The sequence below is a fragment of the Indicator indicator genome, chromosome 1, assembly GCF_027791375.1.
Source record: "Indicator indicator isolate 239-I01 chromosome 1, UM_Iind_1.1, whole genome shotgun sequence".
NCBI lineage: Eukaryota > Metazoa > Chordata > Aves > Piciformes > Indicatoridae > Indicator > Indicator indicator.
In genome coordinates, this window is record NC_072010.1 from 30554054 (window position 1) to 30576537 (window position 22484).

Below are 22484 nucleotides of genomic sequence, written 5' to 3' on the forward strand. Positions count from 1 at the left end.
TACTGAAATTTCATAGAGTAGACAGGAAGAAAAATTCCACATAATAAGTATCAAGGCAATTTTAGCTTCATAAATGTTAATACACTAAAAATTACTTTGGTCGTTTACATTGCAGTGACTGGAAGTTAAGCAAATTTTCTTTAGTGCGGGAAATTAAATATCCTTCAAACTTGGAGAGAAAAGGAGGTGTGTATAAAATAGCAACAGTTGCATTCTGATTTTATGGGAAGCTTTATTTACTTACCACTGGCTTGGCTATATTAGAAAGAAGTGCTTCAAGTGCTTTTGTTTCTTCATCCTTTTCTTAAAAAACAAAAATCAAAGCAAACAGAAAGTACCCATGAATATTGGTCAGTGACTTTACAGTGAAATAGCTCTTCAAATTCAACAACTGCACATAAACCAAAGTTTTTATCAGGCAGCACACCAAGCTGCATTCACCAAGGGCAACATAAAACCAAAAAGGCTCCCAGAGAAGTTGTTCATATAAAACTATTTCTAAATCTGTTCTATGATTTATGGACTACAGAAAGCCTGGTTATCTTTTATTAATGTGTAAGTTCAAACAAACTACTGCTCTGGAGAACTTAAGCTCTTGCCTGAGACATTCCCTATAGATTTATCTTTAGATGTAGATGCAGTAAAGTTACGGTAGATTAAACATGTTAGTACACATCAGCTGGAAGACTACTGGTAACACAGTTGGCTTCCCTCAGTTGCAAGAGCAAACCTCAGCTGAGCCTTCAGTTGCATCCCAGGGAAAAAAAATCTAAGCTTTACAAAAACCCCTCCAAGTTTATAAAAGTGTTTTAAGTGCTTTTTTCCAAACAATATTAAAATTGCATTATCTCAATACTGTGTGAACAGTATCAGTTTTGAAGCTGTGGCCAGGCATTTTAAATTCACTTAACCTGCCTTAAACTAAAGAGAAAAATAAAAGAACAAACCTGATACAATTCTTCAAAAAACACAGGTCGAATCTATTTACAACTTTATACTTCTAAGGCAGTTTATGCTGTTTAAACTAATTAGATGTATTTCTGACTTCTGTTTGCTATTACAAGTCTAACTCTCAGTACATAATTTTTGTAAATGTCTCCTGAATTAAACAGTTTTGAAAAGTGGACTTTTCCATTTTTCACGTAAAATACTTCTAAGGAACTGTGAACATGAATTTCATGTCATATATATGCAACAGTACATTCTACCACCTGTGCCTCACAGACCATAAAGTAAACTGATGTCAAGACAAGTGTCACTCCGGGACTGTAGTGACAAGCGTCCATTCAAGTTTGCAGCAACAGTTCTCATCTCATGAATTCAGGTTATAGCTCAAGTGTCCCTTGGTACTAAGCTTTCACAAGGCATCACCTACATGGGTTTTTACATAACTAGGAGATTTCCTAGTCTTGAGTAGAGGTACTTTCTTCACATTCTTTTTGATTTACAGCAATCTGATATATATTGGCACAAAATCATCATCTCAAAACAAACTTCAGTGAGCTGAGAGCATCATAGTTTGTTTCACTCAACATCAAGAATTACAATTCCCTATTCCGAGAAATTTGTACTTGGTCGATGACCAAGTCTTTGATGTTGTGTTCTCTATCTGAAGTGCTCTGGCAGCAACCTGAAAGCAGCAGATGGACACATCATATCAGACTGGACAATGACTCTATGCCCAAGACTGAGTGAAATCCATCCATTTATGCGATTATAAGCTTTCCAATGAAATAAAGGTATTAATACAGTAGCATCTTATAAAACATGAACTCACACTGACTCGTGTAACAGCTAGCCTTCTTCTAGGAAGGCTTTCCATTAATGAGTTGGTGGGGACGAGTATGAGGAGTTTATATAATTTTACAAAACATTGCTCTTTCACAAATTGAATGTGGGTTTCCTATATTAGATATCTAGTTCTTTCCATGTTTCCTGCAATATCAAGCAGACCATCAGCATTCCGTGATTCCTGAAAGTGCAGGCACAAATAACTCTGGACAAAGCACAGATTTTCTTTTAAATAGTGGTATGAAGTATGACTAGTAAGATTTACTCACATCTGCATGGAGACTCCTATGTCAGGAGTTCTGCTCTCGTTCCAATGTGATAAGCAGGTCAATGGCCCTTAATTCCATTCTCTGTAAGTCAGGGCAGCTATGGGCTAATACTCAAGTTCAAGATTGTCAAAGTGTGGTGTTCTATTTACTAATGCTACACTCAGCTAGACACTAGACTTGCATAATACATATTATTTTTGTGAATACTTACCTTCTATCTCTGTCTCTGTCTGAGAACTGCTTTTTCCTTTACCCAAAGACTTGCTTTTGGTAGAACTTGTGCTTATACTGGCTGCATCCTGCCCTTTTGCAAGTCCATTATGCTCATTTGTAGGAGAAGGACATTTCTGAGGGGATGATGGAGGACTGTTTAACTTATCCTTCTGAGTTCCATGACGATCTTTTAATTTTTTTTGTAATCTTTCATATGTTTTACTAGACCTTTCATCTCTAAAGTTGGATCTTCCATGAGCAGGCAGAGTATCTAAATGGAAGTAAAAAAAAAAAAATTACTAAGAAGAGAATATATTTAACAATCTATTTAAAAATGCTATGTGTATTAAGCACACACTTTTGTGTAGAATCACCTCTCTACTCCTATGGTGGTTCACAGTGATAAAACAAGAAACAATGGGTTCAAACTTGAACAGAGAAGATTTCACCTCAACATGAGGAGAAACTTCTTTATGGTCAGGGTGACAGAGCACTGGAAGAGGCTGCCCAGAGGGGTTGTGGAGTCTCCTTCTCTGGAGACTTTCAAAACCCACCTGGATGCATTCCGGTGCAGCCTACCCTAAGTGATCCTGCTCTGGCAGGGGGGTTGGACCTGATGATCTCTGGAGGTCCCTTCCAACCTCTGATATACTGTGATAAAAGTGAAGTGTCCAACAGGTAAACTGACATATGCTATTTGGACATTAAAAACTACTTAAAAAATATTCGTAAGTTGCTTTTTTTCTATAATCTTCCTTGTAAAGTACAGGATAAAGTCAGAACAGGAAAAAAGTGTTTAATCACATGGTAGGAGGTTTGCTTTTACGCTGAATAAAAAATACATGAGTTTTAAATGTTGGAATGCAACTAGCACTCTTACTTTAAGGGTGCCTCAGGAGAAATCAACAGGGAAAGCCCCCACAGAAGCACAGTGCAATTTAAAGACACTCTTAAGACTGAAGATAGTATGGCAACGTCTTGTAAGTACATTATACATGCACATAGCAACCCTTTGGTATCATCAAATTGCCACCTTTAAGTCAGAATGTGGTTGTGCAGAAGTCAGTACCAGACTACTGAAACAAATTAAACTGTAGATTGTGGAACTTTTGTGCCCAAATCTAATATTTTTATCCATTTCACTTTTATGCTTAGAAACAGATTACCAACTCAAGACTTTATTACAGTGTACCACATGGAACCAGCTCTTTTCTAAATGTAATATTATCTACGATAAATAATGAAAGCTTTCAAAAAATGCATCCTTCAAAGCCAGCACAGAATTTGTCCATTTTCAAGTACGCTGGATCACTTGGTCTGAAAAATGAAGTTCATTATTTGTTATTCCTTATATACTAGGAAGCATAGAAAACAAGACCAATTAAAAACTTCCTTACAAGAAGGATTAAAAACAAAACAAAACAAAAACCAAGAGAACTTTCCAGTTTCTGGGTTTTCTTAGGTCAGCATAATTCTCAGAACATTTGACAGAGGACTACTGGATAAGCTGTGATTATTTAGGGATTTAATTTTCACTACAATTAGAGATTTAAGTAAGAGAACAACTGCACTGTAAGCACTTCTGGGTTTTTTTTGGTTGTTTTGTGTGGGGGTTTTAGTTGTTTGTTTTTTCTCTAAATCCAGATTCAGGAGCCTACCGGGGGGCTTTGACTTCTGAAAGTCATAGCCAAAGTCAGTGGTCCAGAATTAAATATGAAATCTGTAGCAAATATGTAACAAAGCACCTCTAGTCCTCCAACTCCCTAAATTAAAGGGCAACTTATATATATATTAAAAAACCCTCAAGCATCTGAAAAAGACTCACTTTAACATTATTTTTTTTATATTATAATTGATTTCATTTGTTAGGGGATACACTCTATTAGCAGAAAGCTAAAAAATATTCCATTCAGGAGTCTCCTTTATCTTTTATACATTTAATTATTTGCTGTTGTCAAAGTAGTACAAGGAAGAAATAAAGTACAACTTAAGAACACAGAAAAATGAAGACTTCCAGGAAGATCAAGACAACAGTATGTTCTTAACTGATGGTTTTGTACATCATGACTACTTAAGCTTGCTGACTATATGGAAGATATTTCTTGGTGATTTCAGTAGTATCACAGAATGCTGAGAATTCCTGCATCCACAGGAACATGACAGAGTTGTGTTTAGTCTCCCCTGCAATAGGTTCTAGTTTCTTTCTCTGAAAACAGCAACATGGCATTGCTCTCTGGAAGTCTTTCAAGGTCATCACCTGCCTTACAGCAGAAGTTTATCTAAAGAACAGCAGGTCTAACAGAAATGTAAATATTACTCTAACAATCTCAACACCCAAGTTAGCACACACACACATACTTTGCCACTAAACGATATTAAAGGCAGGTATCAACAGCACTGCCAAAGACAGCTTCAACTGCAGTATTAAATTTAGGTTGCTGGCACCTGATTATTCAAGTTGGATTTCAATATGGGCATTAGTCTAAACACAGTTTTACAAAAAATAGTGTGGGGTTTTCTTTCATAGTCAATATTAGGAACTAGGAACTCTTGTTTCATGCTTCAAACGAGGTATTTGCAACACGTGAGATCTCAGAGCAGTGCTCACATATGGATTTAAATGCTCAGCCTCAGGGGAAGGCATTAGTGGAAGCTGAGTAACTACAAACACTTCTTGCATTGCTTTCTTGGACAAATCTGTATCTGATATACGTAAGAAATAATCAATAAACTGTCTGTGTAATGGAACACTGACTAGACAAGTCAAATTAACTCAGAGAACTTCTGGAATAATAAGCTTCAGTAAAAACAAGACTGGTATCCGCATAAAACTTTTGTGTGTAACTCCCATTGAAGCTTTAAGTCTTGCTTGATAAAGCCCATCAGAGTAACAGATGCTGGAAACAAGCACAGTATCATTTTCTTTCACAGAACATGCAATATTTGATAAGCTTCTTACCAAGATCCCCATATACTTGTGAGGTGTGATACTGTGGAATGTACTGTGTTGCCATATCACCAGCTCCAGTCACGGGTGAGTATATATGACGTGGTGGAGGGGGTATCATGGCTGGAAGAGGAAGGAAGCCTGGCAGTGGGGGATGTGGAGGCCTGTGTATCACTGTGTGACCACCAGGATGAAATTCTGGAGCCTGGGGAACCACCACGACCCTTCGAACACCGTTGTCCTCAATAACCTGTACAGGGAGAGACACCATGTGTTGAAAGAGAAATGACAGTTTGAAAGGCATGTTTCTATAGATACTTAAACAAAATCTAGGAGCAGTAAAACTCTTACATTCAAGAAAGGTAACACAGGAGAATATAAGAGAAAAACCCCACACCTACAGGACAACTTAAGGGCAACGTTGTGCATTAGCTGCAACAATGTCATTAATTTCTGAATGCAGTAGGGAAAAACACTCTTAAAAAAATAATAATCTGACTCTAACATCCTACAACCAACCAGGTACATTGATGGCATGAGCTTAGCTTCTCCCCAGGGTCCTGTTTCCAGTCTCATTCACATTGCTACATTGTTCCTTGGAGTATAACAACTAGATTGTTCCCCAGGAGTAATTTGGTGGGTGGACAGATCTCACCCTGAATAAAAAGCAAGAGAAAAGTCACAAAAGTGTCTGGTCTTTGCCCTGTGCCCAACTCAGTCCACCAACACTAATCCTGGAGGCACTTGTCATGCTGTACCTGTTAATGTGCAGCAGCCATTGTCTGCATCAAGCCATTAACACAAAACCTCTAGCAGGATGGGAGTCCCAAGACTCTTCACAACTCCAAGTAGTTTTTAAGAAGAAATTTTTTTGGTGTCCCCCGCCCCTGAGCCCAAGCTGTTAAAATGACTTGCACTCTGAAGACACATGCTACTCAGAAAAAGGGGGCCTCTGTGGCAGACTTCAGCCAGACTCTGGTGCACAAAAGGGCTTGTAGTGCAAAAGTGGCAAATGAGAGATGTGACAGGACATCCTTCAAGTGAGGGACTTGAGTGCAGCCCTTAGCAATGTTGCTGGAAGCTCAAACAAAGGCAAGCATATGCAATCTCATGATGAGAGTAAGTTTGACCATACGAGATACACGGAGCCAAGGGGCGCTGTGCATAGTACACGTAGCACGTCTGGAGTCTGTTGTGTGTAGAGCCTGATGAAGAACACACAAAGGCACAGTATCACAGTACATTAGAGGTTGGAAGGGACCTCAAGAGATCATCAGGTCCAATCCCCTGCCAAAGCAGGATCACTTAGGGTAGTCTACACAGGAATGCATCCAGGTGGGTTTTGAAAGTCTCCTGAGAAGAAGACTCCATAACCTCTCTGGGCAGCCTGTTCCAGTGCTCCATCACCCTCACTGTAAAAAAGTTTCTCCTCATGTTGAGGTAAAATCTTCTATGTTCAAGCTTGAACCTGTTGTTTCTTGTTGGAAAGTATTGAGGCAGAAAATGCTCTTCACTAAATGAGGTGTCAGTCATCAATTGGACCAGAAACAGGGGTGTCCTTGTTTGAGTTAGAACAAAACTGATTCTGTTCCATGATTTTACTTTTCAGCTGAGTCTCTTGTAAGTAACCATACTATTTGAAATTAACAGCATGTTTTCATAATGTTTGCTTCCCATAGTGATTACACTTGATATCTTTATCAATAATTTGGATGAGGGGATCAAGTGCACCCTCAGTAAGTTTGCAGATGACACTAAATTGAGATGGAGTGTTGGATCTGCTTGAAGGTAGGAAAGTTAGCCCTGGCCAAGTTAGATCAGTGGGCTGGGGCTGAGACCAATGAGACGAGGTTTAACAAGAGCAAGTGGTCCTGCACTTTGGTCACAACAACCGCAAGCAATAGCGCAGGCCTGGGGAAAAGTGGCTGGAAAGCAGCCTGGTAGAAAGGGATCTGGAGGTGCTGATATAGATGGTCAGCTGAATATGAACTAGCAGTATGCCCAGGTGGCCAAGAAAGCGAACTGTATCCTGGCCTGTATCAAGAACAGTGTGCCTAGTAGGAGCAGGGAAGTGATCCTGCCTCTGTACTCAGCCCTGGTGAGGCCACAGCTTGAGTACTGTGTTCAGTTCTTGGTGCTAGAGTAGAAGACAGACGTTGAAGTTCTGAAGGACGTCCAGAGAAGAGCAATGAGGCTGATGAGGGGTTTGGAGGGCATGTCGTACGAGGAGCAGTTGAGGGAACTGGAGCTGTTTAGTCTGGAGAAGAGAAGGCTAAGGGGAAATCCCATTGCTCTCTACAACTACCTGAAATGAGGCTATAGTGAGGGCAGTGTTGGTCTCTTCTCCCAAGTAAGTAGCAATAGGATGAGAGCAAATAAGCTCAACTTGTGCCAGGGGAGGTTCAGATTGGATATTAGGAAAAATTTCTTCACTGAGAGAGTCGTGAGGCATTGGAACAGGCTGCCCAAGGAGATGCAGTCACCATCCCTGGAGGAGTTCAAGAAGCATGTAGATCAGGATATAGTTTAGTGGTCATGGCAGTTGGGTTATGGTCAGACTCTATGGTCTTAAAGCTCTTTTCTAACCTTAATGACTATACAATTTTATGATTCTATGTATTATGGCATCAATGACTTCAGTGTCTGGGATGACAGTGATGCTATTGTTCTCTGCTTCTCTGTACGATAATGCCAAGGCAGGATGGAACATTTTTCCAGAACAATGGAATCTGGAATACCATGACTATATTCAAAACCAGGAAACAAGGCAACCCTATGACGTAAGTTTTCACTGACATTTGAAATGAGATGGGGACACGTACACCAGTAAGTAACCTAGTGCAACAGAAGCAGATCAATAGATCAAAACACTTAACGCCAAGCTGCTTCGACTCCACTGTTTAAGCTTAAGGGCATTATGCTTGGCTAGATTTACACTCATGCTCTGGTGTGAACACTTCCACCAAGTCTGTGATAGAAAGCTGCTTGGAGAATCAATCATCAGTTTTACCACATCTCCATTAGGGGTTAGCGTGTATCTGGAAAGCAGCTTCTGCTTTCATTTTCTCTGACAGCAATTTAATTTGTACACTCCAAAATCACCCTGCTAGCTGAACCAATGCAAGGTAAATGAAGCTGGTCTAGAAAATGGTTTCAAAGCTCCACTGCTGTACTGAGAAAGGCAGTAATGTACACACAGCTGTATGCATCTGGTGTAATGGCAGAATGAAGATCTCTAGCCATATGCAATAGCATTCAGAAGACATAAAAGTATGTTACACAATGGAATTGATCTCACTTTAAATAGAGAATTGAAAATTAATAAGTGACCTAAGTGAACACAGTTTTAAAAAAGACATATACTGTGTGACTTTAAAAACTGAGTGGACTATTAACAGAGTATAGAAATAGCCCCAAAATGAGTTGACTATTTACAGTATATGGAAATTGTCCCTTGATGGGAAAGAGTATTTTCACTAAAGATGACACTCTTCATATCTGTGCAACTGTAGCTGTGTGGTATCCTAAAGGCAGGATATATTAACAGCAGTAAATAACACTAGAACTGACATCTAATAAAATTTTCTAAACACTGAAATGTAGTTTTAATTATTTAAGTCCTTTTTGCTTACAAATAAAATTGCAGTTTATCATGATTTTATGTGCAGATTCAGATTATGTAGGAAGCAGGTTCCATAAAAAACAAACAAACAAACAGGCTACTTAGTTTGTAATTTTTCTTAGATCTGCTAATAGCCGAAGTAACTCAGACACCAAATTCATGGCAGCAGAGACCTTAAGTTTAATAGCAGAAAATGAAAGAAATGGGATGAGATTTAACAAGGCTAAGTGCAGGGTTCTACACTTTGGCCACAACAACCCCAAGCAACACTACAGGCTGGGGACAGAGTGGCTGGAGAGCAGCCAGGCAGAAAGGGATCTGGGGGTGCTGGTTGATAGTAGGCTGAACATGAGCCAGCAGTGTGCCCAGGTGGCCAGGAGAGCCAATGGCATCCTGGCCTGGATCAGGAATAGTGTGGCCAGCAGGACAAGGGAGGTTATTCCTCCCCTGTACTCAGCACTGGTCAGGCTACACCTTGAGTACTGTGTCCAGCTCTGGGCCCCCAATTCAAGAGAGATGTTGAGGTACTGGAATGTGTCCAGAGAAGGGCGATGAAGATGGTGAGGGGTCTGGAGCACAAGTCCTGTGAGGAGGGGCTGAGGGAGCTGGGGTTGTTCAGCCTGGAGAAGAGGAGGCTCAGGGGTGACCTCATTGCTATCTACAACTACCTCAAGGGAGGTTGTAGCCAGGCAAGGGTTAGTTTGTTCTTCCAGGCAACCAGCAACAGAACAAGGGGACAGTGTCTCAAGATGTGCCAGGGGAGGTTTAGGCTAGATATTAGGAGGAAGTGCTTCACAGAGAGAGTGATTGCCCATTGGAATGGGCTGCCCAGGGAGGTGGTGGAGTCACTGTCCCTGGAGATGTTCAGGAGAAGACTGGATGAGGCACTTAGTGCCATGGTCTAGTTGATGGGATAGGGCTGGGTGATAGGTTGGGCTGGATGATCTTGGAGGTCTCTTCCAACGTGGCTGATTTTATGATTCTAAGAACTTGACAAGTCTGTACCTGTGCCTCTAAAGCAAACGTCAGGCCTCTACCAGGCAACTATATAGATAAAAACCCTCCCATATACAGTAAGAGCATCGTTTCAAGTATGTAATTATAAGTTTAAAAAGTAAACAAGATATCTATATTCCTAATTGTGCTAGCAAAACATATAGTTCCGGCATAGGCCTGTTTGGTTGAGTGAACCAACCAAACATCATAGGAAAACTCACTACAGACAGTGAGAATACAAGCAGTTTGGAGAGGATGAATAAAGATGTAATTTCTTTCAGAGTTCTACAACTACAATTCCAAAAGAAGAGGAAAGGAAAAGTAAATCAGCTTATGAACTGCTTTCCATTTATGTGATGTCAGGCTTTATTCTGTAGTTATCCCCAACTTCTAAGAGAGGACAGTAAGCTGTATCAGTGTCAAACAGAGACTGAAACAAGCAGAGGCATAATAGAACTAAATGAAAATGAACAGATGAATGATAGTTATGCTGAAGTTGTTCTTCCAGGCTGATGCCTTTAGACAACTATCTACTTCCCAATTTCTCTCAAAAATATACCTGCAGTTGCTGGCATTTTTTTAATGTATTATGCCTGCAGAAACTAAGTAAGTTACTTTGCTGTGACTGCATTAAGTCTCAGATAACTCTAAGCTCAAACAGTGTTATATTTTCCTGTTTGCAAGGCTGCTATAAAATCATCCCGCTTGTAACAGAAACTCAACCATAAACCATGATGACTGGTATGTTCTGTCAACAGTAAATCAGAAGCCTTATAAACTGCATGTTTTCCTGGACTATGATACTTCTACTCCGATGAAAACAGCAGACATGACCTCATTCCACCTATACTCTGTGCTGGATAGATGTGAGACACCTTCAGACCAAAAGTCAGAGAGCTGTGTTAGCACAACACCTGCTTGCACTAAAAAGCTCCAATAAAAGGTTAACAAGCAAGTCTCAGCAAGGCCCAACCCTTCAGTCTGTCTACTGCAAGTTGTCCTCAAAGGACAGATAAATCCCTTTTATAAGTATTATTCAGACTAGCACAGGTTACACAACTGTTTAAACATTAAGTACTTAATCAACTGAAATTAAGTACTCAGGAAATATGGTAAAATTCAGAATTTCACTTGTCACAAACATTCTTGCACTTTAAAAAAAAATAATTCTAATAGGAATCCAGACATTTTACTACAACCTAAACAGACTTTCATTACTATTTATGTTTTTTCTGCCTCTTTCGAAACTCAACTATGATGGATATATAAATCAACTTACAATTTTCAACACATGAAAGGTAAAACCACAGAGTATTAGTTTGCCTAACAGCCTTTTCTTTTACTACAGGATAATTTTTTATGCTCTTTGGATTAGTCTAACATCTGCCTGACACTGTGGAGTTTTTGATTGCATTTCATATGTTGTAATCTCTTCTTAATGTACACCTTGTGATGCACAGCAAGTCAGTGGTTGACTGGTCACAAAAAAGCATCATAAGAAAGATTTATGTTATGGAGAATTGTATTCACCTGATCTAACTGCCAGGTCTGTCCTACTAACCCCTAGATTTGTTCTACAGTTGAGGGAAAGGGACACACACCATCTGGAAGGCCACATATCTCATTATAATACAGGTTTCAAAAACAGCCAAGAGGAATCATCCTTTTGATCTGCTTTAAAGGATGCCCAGGTTATCTATCTCATATTTAATTTACAAGCATCTAAATTAGCATCACCCAGCAGTGAGAAAATGAGAGCTTCATTTTATGATAAGATGTGATAATTTATCCCAAATGGAGAGTTCACATTTTTTTCCATGTTGTTTGGTACACATTTTCTAACTGATCTGTTTTACTCCTTACCTCCAGGGACTTTCCTATACATGAACTATTAACATACATGAAAGTTACATTGCTGCCAAGAGAAAAAGTCTGCTAACACAGAAATCAGTACAAGTCCTATACAGTGAGCTATGTGGGTCACGACTGCATTTTATGTTCTAGTACATTAGGATGCTGAACTCAACAAGGAACTGTGCTTTTATTCTCATATAAGTAGTTAATATGCAACTAAACAGGCACACAGCATGAGAAGGCTCCCACCAAAGTTACTACACAACATCTGCCCTTATTTACTTGCTTGACTTTAGTGACTCTGAAACTTGACACATGAGCTTACTGATTAGCTATTATAGCTTTACTCCCATAATATGCATGAAAAGAAATAAAATAATAATCAAATGAAGGGACATACCTGTGGGGCATATCCAGGAGGCACATAAATAGTAGGCACTGAACCATTTGGGGACATCATTGGAACCTGAGCAGGACCTAAATGGGTTACAGAAATAGTACAGCAGCATTTAATAATTTGAGAAAGTTGAAAGAACATACTGAACTGCCAAGTCTGTGAAAAATATACAAGGTAACATGGATAAACAAAGGCAAGGAACTGTACAGACAGAACTACAGCAAAGGGTGCTGCTAGAAACCTGAGAAACAGGAAAAAAAACAGAAATGAAACTAAAAAAAAATAAACAGCAGATATTTCTTCCTTATTTATCAGTAAGCTCACAGAAGATATCAAGTAAAAACTTTTTACTAGGTGACAAGTCAAGAGTCCCAAGATGAAAGGACGATAGAATAAACTTTTAAACAAACAAAACAAAAAATATTTGAAACAAACTTCTGAAAACACACAGCATTCAATGAAGAGTTGTACAGAAAATTACTTACAAAATTGTTGTTCTTGTACTGCAGCCCTATCATCTAAAGTAGTCTCAGTACCATAGGAGTGGGAGATGGCAAGCAGGACACTAACTTAAGGTCTCAGGGGAAAGCCACTGTACTAGATTATTACTCCTACTACTGGGAAAAGTTGTGGTACAATGATGATTCTTGCACCAAGCAAACTAGAAAGAAGAGAATCTGTAGACACTTAGATATCTAAGTATGACACAATGGTATGACACAAAGTGAATCTGTTATGGGGGTATTTCTAGATAACGTACTGCTTGGAAAATGATACCTTAAAAGAGCACGAGGAGGCTGTCACAAACTTGGACTTTCAATCTTGCTCACTTTTAAAGAAGTAATGGTAATGCTATCTTTGGTTAAAAAAGGAAAAGTTTTTTAATGAATAACTAACTGGCTTGAAAACAGGAAACAAAGAGAAGTGATCAACTTTCAAAGAGCCTAGAGAGACCAAAGGAGTCCCATAGGGATGCAAAGCAGAACCTGTTCAATGTATTAACAAAACTTCTGGAAAAGGAAACAAATGGCAAGGTTACAAATTTTTGGTACGCTTTCAGAGAGCTGCAAAGGATCTCAAAATATTCAATGGCCAGAAAAAAAAGCAGGATAAAATAGTGTTGATAAGTTCAAAGTAATGCATCTGGGCAAAAATTAGAGGTATTTATTTACAGTGATAAGCCATAACTAAGTTGTAAATAAACAGATTATGGACTTAATACATGTATTTTAAAGAAAATACCATATGATTATTGTTCAATGGTATTAAAACTAATTACCAACACAAGAACAAGCACAAAATGTTATTACACTATGGTATAAATCAATGCTGTATCTCAATACTTTTGAGTGCTGTATTGGTCTCCACCTTTCAAGAACACAGAGAACTAGAAAATGACCAAAAGAAGAAAACTTTACAACAGCCTTCTACCTGTTTATCTGAAAAAAAACTAAAGAGACCAGTTAAAATATGAAAAGGCTAGCAGCAAAGGAATAGCAAAACACCTGTTAAAAAAACCCCAAACCAAAAAACCCCAAACCAACAGACCCACATAAAAAACAAAACCAAACCAACAAAAAAAACCCCAAACCACCCCACAACACACAAAAGCCCCCAAAAAAACCAAACCAACAAAAACAAACCAATACATCCACATATTGCCCCAAAATGGCAAGATAGATCATTCACCACTTCTCATATGCAAAAATCAGAGACATTAATCATTTTTAAAACAGATAAAGGAATTTCTCATTAAACACTGCTAAACTGTAACTCCTTGCTCTAAGACTATTGTGGAAACTAAGTATTAGGTTCAAAAGAAATTAAAATGGTTTGGGTTGGAAGGGATCCCCAAAGATCACCTAGTCCAAAGCCCCTACAGTAAGCAGGAACATCCTCCACTAGATCAGGTTGCCCAGAGCCCTGCTAAGTTCGAGTATCTCAAAGGATGGGGCCTCAACTACCTCCCTGACCAATATGTTCCACTAAGCATATGGTAAAGAGCATACTCCCAATGTCCAACCTGAAGCCACTCTTCTCTAAGGTAAAACCATTGTTCCTTGTCCTATCACTACAGGCCTTTGTAAACGGTCCCTCTCCAGCCTTCTTGTAGACTCCCTTCATGGACGCTATCAGGTCTCCCTGGAGTCTTCATTTCTCCAGATTGAACAACTCCAGCTCCCTCAAGAGAGATAATACATTAAGAGGTAATCTCATAAATATTACTTATGGTTCAGGCAACTACAAATAGTTATTTCTGTGTGCCTGGCCTATACTTATATGTTCTTCCTCTAGGTATTTGATATTAGCCTCTATCAGAGGAATCAAATTGGCAAGGCTGCTACAGACATCTTTAAATTCTTGTGTTTAAAGGCAACAATTGCTGAAGAAAAACTGAAACACAATATAACCTGATTAGGCTTTGTGGCAAGCATATAACGTTGGAATTCAGACACTCCAGGCTAAATTTCCAATTTAGTGCAGTCAAGCCTCAAAAACACTAATCCAACTCTAAGTCGAGTTTGAGTAATACTTCTGAAAGGGCGTTCATAGTTCCACATTAATGTTTAATAAACTCAGCTAACATCTGCAAATGTAAAGTACTAAGTAAATGCAAAGTATGGTATGTAAGATTAGCATACCTCATTCTGGTAAGAATGAACTCGACAGAAAAATAAAGATAACTGTGTCTGAATGCCAAGAGCTGGAAAAAGGAACAAACCCCCATATTTAAAAAAAAAACAGTATATAATCTGACTTGATTACACATACTATGGACTTTTTAGAGTAAGATACATAAGTTTTGAACTGTATTGCCTAACAAGAATCACAGCTTTATTTTCCACTGTTAACCCTCAACTGGAGAAGGGGGTGAAGAGACTTCTTAAGAACTAGGTCTTAATTGAAAGATTAACTTAACTGTGTAACAGGAAAGAATATAAGGACAACAGCTGTAAATTGAGAACTGAACATTCTTTGGGTCTGTCTGTTCAGCTGAAACTCAAAAACGTTTCAGTGGAAGTTTCTCCTCCCTATAAAATGCTAAAAAGAAAGCAAATTTGAAAGCAGTGAAATAGAAGCTGCAAAAGTGCTTTAGCTTACAATAAACTAAAAAAAAAAAAGTCAACATCAATAGAAGCATATTTATGGTAAGTTACCATTCAAACAATGGCTGAAATGGTTGCCCAAGAAGGTGAATTTTACACAGCTTTTATCTTGTATTGCTTACTTGCAGTTCTTCCATTATGAACACAACACACCAATACTATTATTAAACTCACAATTTTCAACAATGTAAGTTTACTGGAAACTGAGAATTAACACCAGAGGTCCTTGAGCTTTCTACATCAAACTCAAAATTCTCAGAGGATGAAGGAACTCTTAACATGAATAGCCCATTTCTCCCTGAACTGGTGGGTATCTCTGTTTGGCTTTTTTGTTTTGCTTTAAACATCTAAAGAATATTGGTTAACAATCCTTTTAAAGCTTAATTATTTAGTGCTTTAATCTCTCAAACAAACAAGCAGTTATCTCCAATCCAGTACAAAGGTTGATCCACAAAGCCATTTTCAATATACCCATAATCTACTAGTCACAAAAAGAAATACAAAGGCTATATATGAACCTGAAAAAACACCGTAGTGTTAGATAACTTGTATCTAACTTGAATTTAAACTTGAATTTAAAAATCCAGAATTAATGAAAAAATATTTTTAGTATTTAAGACGTAAGAGTGATATTTAATTTACTTCTGATTAGATTTCCACGTGGATGTGGAATTAAATCATATTGCAGAGCAACATTCCACAGAACAGGAAACATGTAAAAAAACTTGACAGACTATATATATATGTATATTTTAATGAACATAGGGTTTTTACATCAAAATGATTGATTTCTTGACAGAAAGCATATTACTACCTGCAAAAACTTACAAAACTTTGAAACGACAACCAACCCAACAAAACATCACAAACAAACTTTCTTGTATCTAAAGATAAAATGCTTATATGCTATAAAGACAAGTATTGTTTTTTATTTTAAAAAACAACTAATGTGAAGATCTTGGTTCTACTTCAGTGAAATACACTGCAAGACGAATTTGAATGCGTTTAGGTACTGGTTAAAGTGGTGCATGTTAAAGCCACTGTGTTTTACCATGAGATCAGACTGCGAAGTACAAACAAACAACAGCGTCAGGGATTCATGTTAAAGCAAGCATTTAATTTTCTGTACTGCACATAAATAGAACTGGCTTCATCCAAATCACCATCCTATAGATGTTGATGACTTGACTGTTGTAAGAAGAGGTTTTGAATCTTCTATATGCTTTTAGGTACTCAAGTTCTTTTATATAAGAATTGGAAAAGAAGTATTGTGGAAGAGAAAACAAACACATAACTGTGTTTTATACTTTATTCTTGAAAAATAACTCATCAAATACAGTAGAGGTTTAACTAAATGGAATCCAAGAAATAAATGCTTCACCACACTTTGTTCTACAATTTGCTTTCACTGATATGAAAGAAGATACTTTTAACGTCTCTATGTAAGCTTTTTATCTTGAGGTTTTAAAAAATAAAAATGAAAATCAAGGTGCCTATCAGATATTACACAAAATTTGGAATATGTTCTCAAACAGGAAATAAAAAACAAACCGGAAGGTGCACCTCCCCTCCCAGAAACAGCAGGTGAAGTTCTCCAACGTGTCTATTTAAATGATCAGACTGTAAAAGCCTCATTGTGCTCATTACGGCGACCATAAACGTGCAGTAAAATTAACAGCCCTGCATAATCGCCAGGGCCGTGACGAACTGATCGAGACATAGTAACTGCCGAGAATCGGAGGATACCGCCACCGCCTGCTTCACAGACACACGGTTTCTTCTCATTTTAACCATTGAGCACCGCTCCATTTTAAGTCGCACATATAAACCCCTGCCAAGGGCGCACACACCTACTGCCAGCCCAAGAGCTGCCCTCGCTGCCCACCGGCCTGGGTGAATACTCTTCCGGGGCAGTAACCGCCCACAACCCCGCTCTTATAAAACCCAGGCTGGCCATGGCCTCCCAGCGCTGAGGCTGCCTGCTCCCCTGCACGCTTGCAGGCCGCCGCGTTCCCCTAGGCCCGGCCATCCACCTCCCTCCAGAGCCTGCCCGCCCGTCCTCGAGAGAGGGGCTTGGCAGCGCTCCGATTCCCCCTTGTCTTTTTTCGCCGGCTTTCTCCTATCGGCTACTGCCGCACTAGCCCCAGGGGCTGCCCGCAGCTCCGCGCCCTGCTGTTGTGTGTCACCGCGGCGGCCGAACCGGGCAGCTGGGAGACCTTACCGCTCATTTCGGGCCGAGGCCGGGGCCAGGGCCGGGCGGGCAGCTGCTCCCCGGCGCGCCGCGGCAGGCGGGGCAGCGGCAGCGGGCGGGGCGGCTCGCTCAGGTGCACGGCTGCCCGCGCCGCTCCGCCCCGCGGCCCGCTCCGCGCCGCTCCGCCCTGCCCGGGCCGCGGCAGGCACTCAGGCCAGCTGCCAGCCGGCGCAAGCGACGACGCGGCCTAGGCTTCAAGGGGCGGGCGCGGCGGTAGGCCTGGAGACACCAGCATCCCTGCCGAAGGCAGCCTTAGCCATCCCGCAGGACTGCTGCTCTGGTTCCTAGTGTAGCCTGCTGTCATTGGATGGTGTGATCCAAGTTCTTTAGGTAAAAGCTTTTACGTTAATTAGCATAATTAAGTTATAAAGGATTACTTAAACTAAATCCTTCCCTAGGATTTCCCTTAACTGCTAATCAGTTTACACCTAAGAAAGGAGGTGCACACACACAGCTGGTTGCAAACAAACACTTTCTGCCATGGTGTTGAGAAAACTGCAATGACTTTGATACTAATCTATGTGGATGCTGCAGCTCATGAACACTGCTATACTTAGCATTGGTCTCATGTGAATGACGATGAATCACTGTTATCCTCAGGAGGAAATAGCATTCAGGATTTACTGCAGCACATTAGGTTAACTATGGCTTTATAACCGGACACCCACACTTTGACATCACACAAGCAATGATATGCATCACTGACGCAAGCACTGACAGGATCAAACACAAAAGGCCACAGCATTTGAAACAATAGAGCTCACAGCTGACGTAGCAGCACACCCCTCTCACACTGATGGGCTGCAGTAAATCAATAGTACCAGATGCCACAAATAGCCATTATGTTAAACACAGAGTGGTGGAACTAAGACTTCAAAGTTTTATTTTGGGCTCCCAGCAGCTACAATTAATTACAACAGCTAGTAAAAACAGCCACCACCAACTGGTCAACATTCATCTTGTAAGCCATGCCTGGAAAATACTTCCCAAGCCAGTACTTTAGGTTAACAGGCACTAAAAAAATTGTCACAAATTATCAGCAGCTTTACGTTTATTAGGTACAGTGTAATCAAAGCAAGTAATAACAAAAAACAAAGGCAAACACAGATTTTACTATTAGGCCTTAGCTGGGGAAGAAGCACAAGAAGGATCTGTGAACATTGCAAGGACACAGGTGATCAGAAAGACTTCAGTTTGCAATGCTGTCAATTTAATGCATTCCTTATGCTCTAAATTAATCCTGACAAAACAATCCCTCCCCCCATCAATCTGTCTACTTTTGCCATGAAGGCTAGGGAACAGCAGCTGACGAAGCAGCAACTACAATTAAAATACATTAATTAGCAGGGAAAAAAAGTAAAAAGTATCAGTAGACCACAAGCTGCCAAACGCAAAGGAAAAAGGGAAAACTGAAGGTAAAACACTCACATAGTTCCTTTAAAAAGCAGGGGAAAAACATCAGTTTAATCTACACAGATTCTGGAATCACGGATAAAAAGGCAGAAAGCTACAAAACCAAGATTACATCCTAATGAGATCCTGATGTTTCCCATGAAGCCATACATACATTCTCAGAGAAAACCCCACCCCAACATGAAATTTCACTGGTGAAGCACAGAGATGACAGGTTCCTATAGCACTTTATAATTAATACAGCTATCAGGTTTCTTTTATAATAACCTCACATACTTTCAAAGGAGAAAGGTGACAATGGTTTCTGTGTTCAAATGTTAAATGCACTTGCATTTCACCTGTTTCTAAACAATTATCATTGTGCAATTTTGTGATTAAAAATTACTGCAAGCCCTTTTAATGGAGCACACTTCACAACATGAAATTTTAGTCTTTCGAGATACTCCCAATAATAAAGTTTTTATACCTTCTTTCTGAAGCAATTGTATATCACAGTGATTGACTCTATCCTACTTCATTTTAAAAAGTACTGATGAATCAAAGATGTAGAAAAACAACACAGACCTTGTACTGTACAGCCTAGATTGTTAAATCACACTGTTTTGTTTGCTGTTTTAGGTTTAGATGTAGGGTAATTATTTTGTAACTGTGGAGGAGTTATGTAAAAAAACCTGTTCTCTCTCCCTCACAGTCTTCCAATTTTAAGTATCAGGTAAACCATAAATCACTGCATTTCAAAGGGAATCAAATGTGATGTACCATTCTTAACACAGAGAAGTTTTGATGAAAATGTTCTCATTTTTAGCAGGAAAAATAATCTACATTTGTTCTAATCTAAATGCATCACATATTTGCCTACCTTTTTTTTTCCCCCCCCTCAAGGAAAGCTGAATTTCCTAGCACTTATGCTAAACAGTACTGATCTGCAGGTTTTTCAGACTAATATTTAATCTTTGTGCATAGTGCTTAATCGTATTCCACTTGATTCATAACATTTAGGCTTAACTAAAATTTAACAGGTCTAACAGCTGTTACTACTAGAATTTGAGTACTGCAGACTGAAAAGTTAAAGAGTTAAGCACTACTACTGATAGTTGATTTGATTAAGAGGTGAACAGCACAAGTGAGTCTCAACAGTTGGCAGTTCTTGGCATGTAGACAGTGGCTTCTCAAAAGAGCATGTTGATTCAGAGAAGAGAGATCTTGGAAGGAGTAACTTCACCCTCCTCTCTCTTCCCTGCCTAGTTGTACCAACAATAAAATCATGTAGTATTATTTGCAAAGGCCTTTTCAGCATCATTTTATTCAACTTACTACACTAATGAGTTATTTTTTTCTGTGCATACTTAACTGGCTACCTGCATTTGAAACTAGAGTGCAAAATAATCTGGAACATTCTGCAGTCCCAGAGACCCTCTACTTTGTGCAGATTTCTTAAAATTCCCCCCAAGTTATTACACCTGTATATATTACATATGCCTATAGATTATTACTGGAATACAGCTTATTAAATATTACTTACATGATTATGATGCATTAAGAAAATCAATTGCATACATATAAATATTGAAACCATTTTACCAGATTCTAGGGAAGGGTATTTTAAAAACCATGGATGGAAATACACAGAAGACTGTGGATATAGTAAAATTCTGTTTCTGCAGACTGTGACTGAATTTTACAAGACATATGGTGTCAGAAACTCAAGCAGGAAATTAATACCAGAAGAGGCTGCAAAGTGAAAATACTGTGCCGAACTCTTAATTTTTATTGCTATCTAAGATAGGCACCTCTAAAGATGTACTACTCTGTGTTCCTGGAATCTACTAATAACATTTACTTTCATTTGAAAACCTCTCAGTTGTTTAGGCTTCAAGGAAATTATATAAACAAATATAATGCAGATTCAGATTATCCATTCAAAGTAAAACCAAAGCAGAACAAAATTTATTATGATTACAAGCAGTTGAAGTCTTTCTAACATCTAAAATAAATACCACATGCACCTTTTTTTAAACGGACTGACTTGGGAGTGGTCACTCCTAACTGAGAGATACAAAACTGAATTAGCAGGATGTGATATCTCAGATTTCCAAGAATCCTATAAACCAGGATTCAGCAGAAAAAGGAAAAATTAGGTAAATCTAGAATAACATTGGCTCCACAATTAGAGCTCTAGAGTGTAATAAACAAGGCTCAACCTTGCTCTTAGTAAAACATTAACAATAACCACTGATTTAAAAACAAACAAAACAACCAACCAACCAAAAAATGACCAACACCTTCATACCAAACAGCTCTGTTCCACTGAAATGTTAATGTCTCACATGTAATTCTTGCACTAGGTAAGTGACTTTGGTGTTCTAGTAAGATGAAAGGTCTTCTGTAACAATACAAAGAAGTGGAAAGAGTTCAGTCCTACAGGGCTTCCTTTCTTCACACTTGCATACAAATACATTAGAGGTTTTCACTTGAGTCCACCAACAAAGATTCTGCCAACACTGCAGATCCACGCATGTTCAGATGTAGGTTTCTAAACCATGAAATACATTTTGCAGTTACACTTTGTTACACAATTTTGTTTCAGATCATAAGTGAAGAAAAAAAGTCCTGGAAGCTGACAGTTCAGAAGGTGACATTTAGTAATGCAAAATCCTGCAGGGAACAAGCCCCAAGCAAACTACACAATCATCACACAGCAAAAATGAGATGTAAGATCAAATTGAAAACATCTGATGTTACACACCTTACACTTCGCAGCACCTAAAGCAAATGCTTGGCTTCAGCAGGGTGATTCACTGATTGCCTCTGGAGGACAACTGTGCATCTACACATTTATCGGGAAGTCATCTTGTACCTACTGACACCAGTCATTAAGCACAGACAGTGTCTGGTTCAGGCCTGCTCTAGTCACTCTTCTGCCCATTTTCAGTAGAGCACATCGGATTTCCTGAGAGTAGATTCGTACTGTCAGGAACAGAACTCACTCCTGCCTAAGACAGTGCTATGAACAGTAGACTATGGAATACCCTGGGTCACCTCTGCTGAAGATTGGTCACTAGAAACTGGAAAGCAACACATTAAGCTCCTGTCCATAGTAGACACACTTAACTGCTTTCATCCAAGAGCCATGGAAAATACAGAGACAGCCTTTAAAATGGGAACCAGAACCTCACCTAAATCATAGCAGAATCCCCATTACATGAACAGAAAAAGGCAGATGGCCTTCTGGGTAGTTTCCCTCTAGAATCTTATCTTTTGAGCTGAAGATTTCCATCTCCAAAGATGACATGGAGAAAGCCCTAAACTCAACATACCTCATTGGTAGGGGGCTCTGCTGGAATCTGGAAGCTACAGGTTCAGATTCTGTGGTATATTTAGAGTTAAAAACCTCCGCTCCCCCTGAATCTAGCCACGGGGGGGAGGGGGGGTGGTGGAGTACTTTAATCAGTTTCTTGCTGCTGATTGGGGATAAATTTAATATACCCTGTGGTAAGCAAACAGCCTTTCCTTTTGAAGACAAAGGCAGGCATCATTTGTATACTGTTTCGACGTCTCTGCTCTGGCTTGCCTTTGATACCTGGCTTCTGACTGTCCCCCTGCAGCCTCATGTTTGTACAATTA

General features: G+C 39.3%; 1 protein-coding gene across 1 annotated transcript in view; it reads right to left on the reverse strand.

Annotated features, from left to right (window-relative positions):
- The window catches only part of FNDC3A (fibronectin type III domain containing 3A), a 107955-nt gene that overhangs the window by 42297 nt on the left and 43174 nt on the right, over positions 1–22484 (reverse strand). Inside the window, exons 3-6 of the mRNA XM_054383360.1 lie at positions 12093–12169; positions 5233–5470; positions 2272–2544; positions 245–303 (exon numbers count right to left, since the gene is read on the reverse strand). Of these exons, the coding sequence (XP_054239335.1) occupies positions 245–303; positions 2272–2544; positions 5233–5470; positions 12093–12169 (647 nt within the window). The remainder of the gene's footprint in view (positions 1–244; positions 304–2271; positions 2545–5232; positions 5471–12092; positions 12170–22484) is intronic.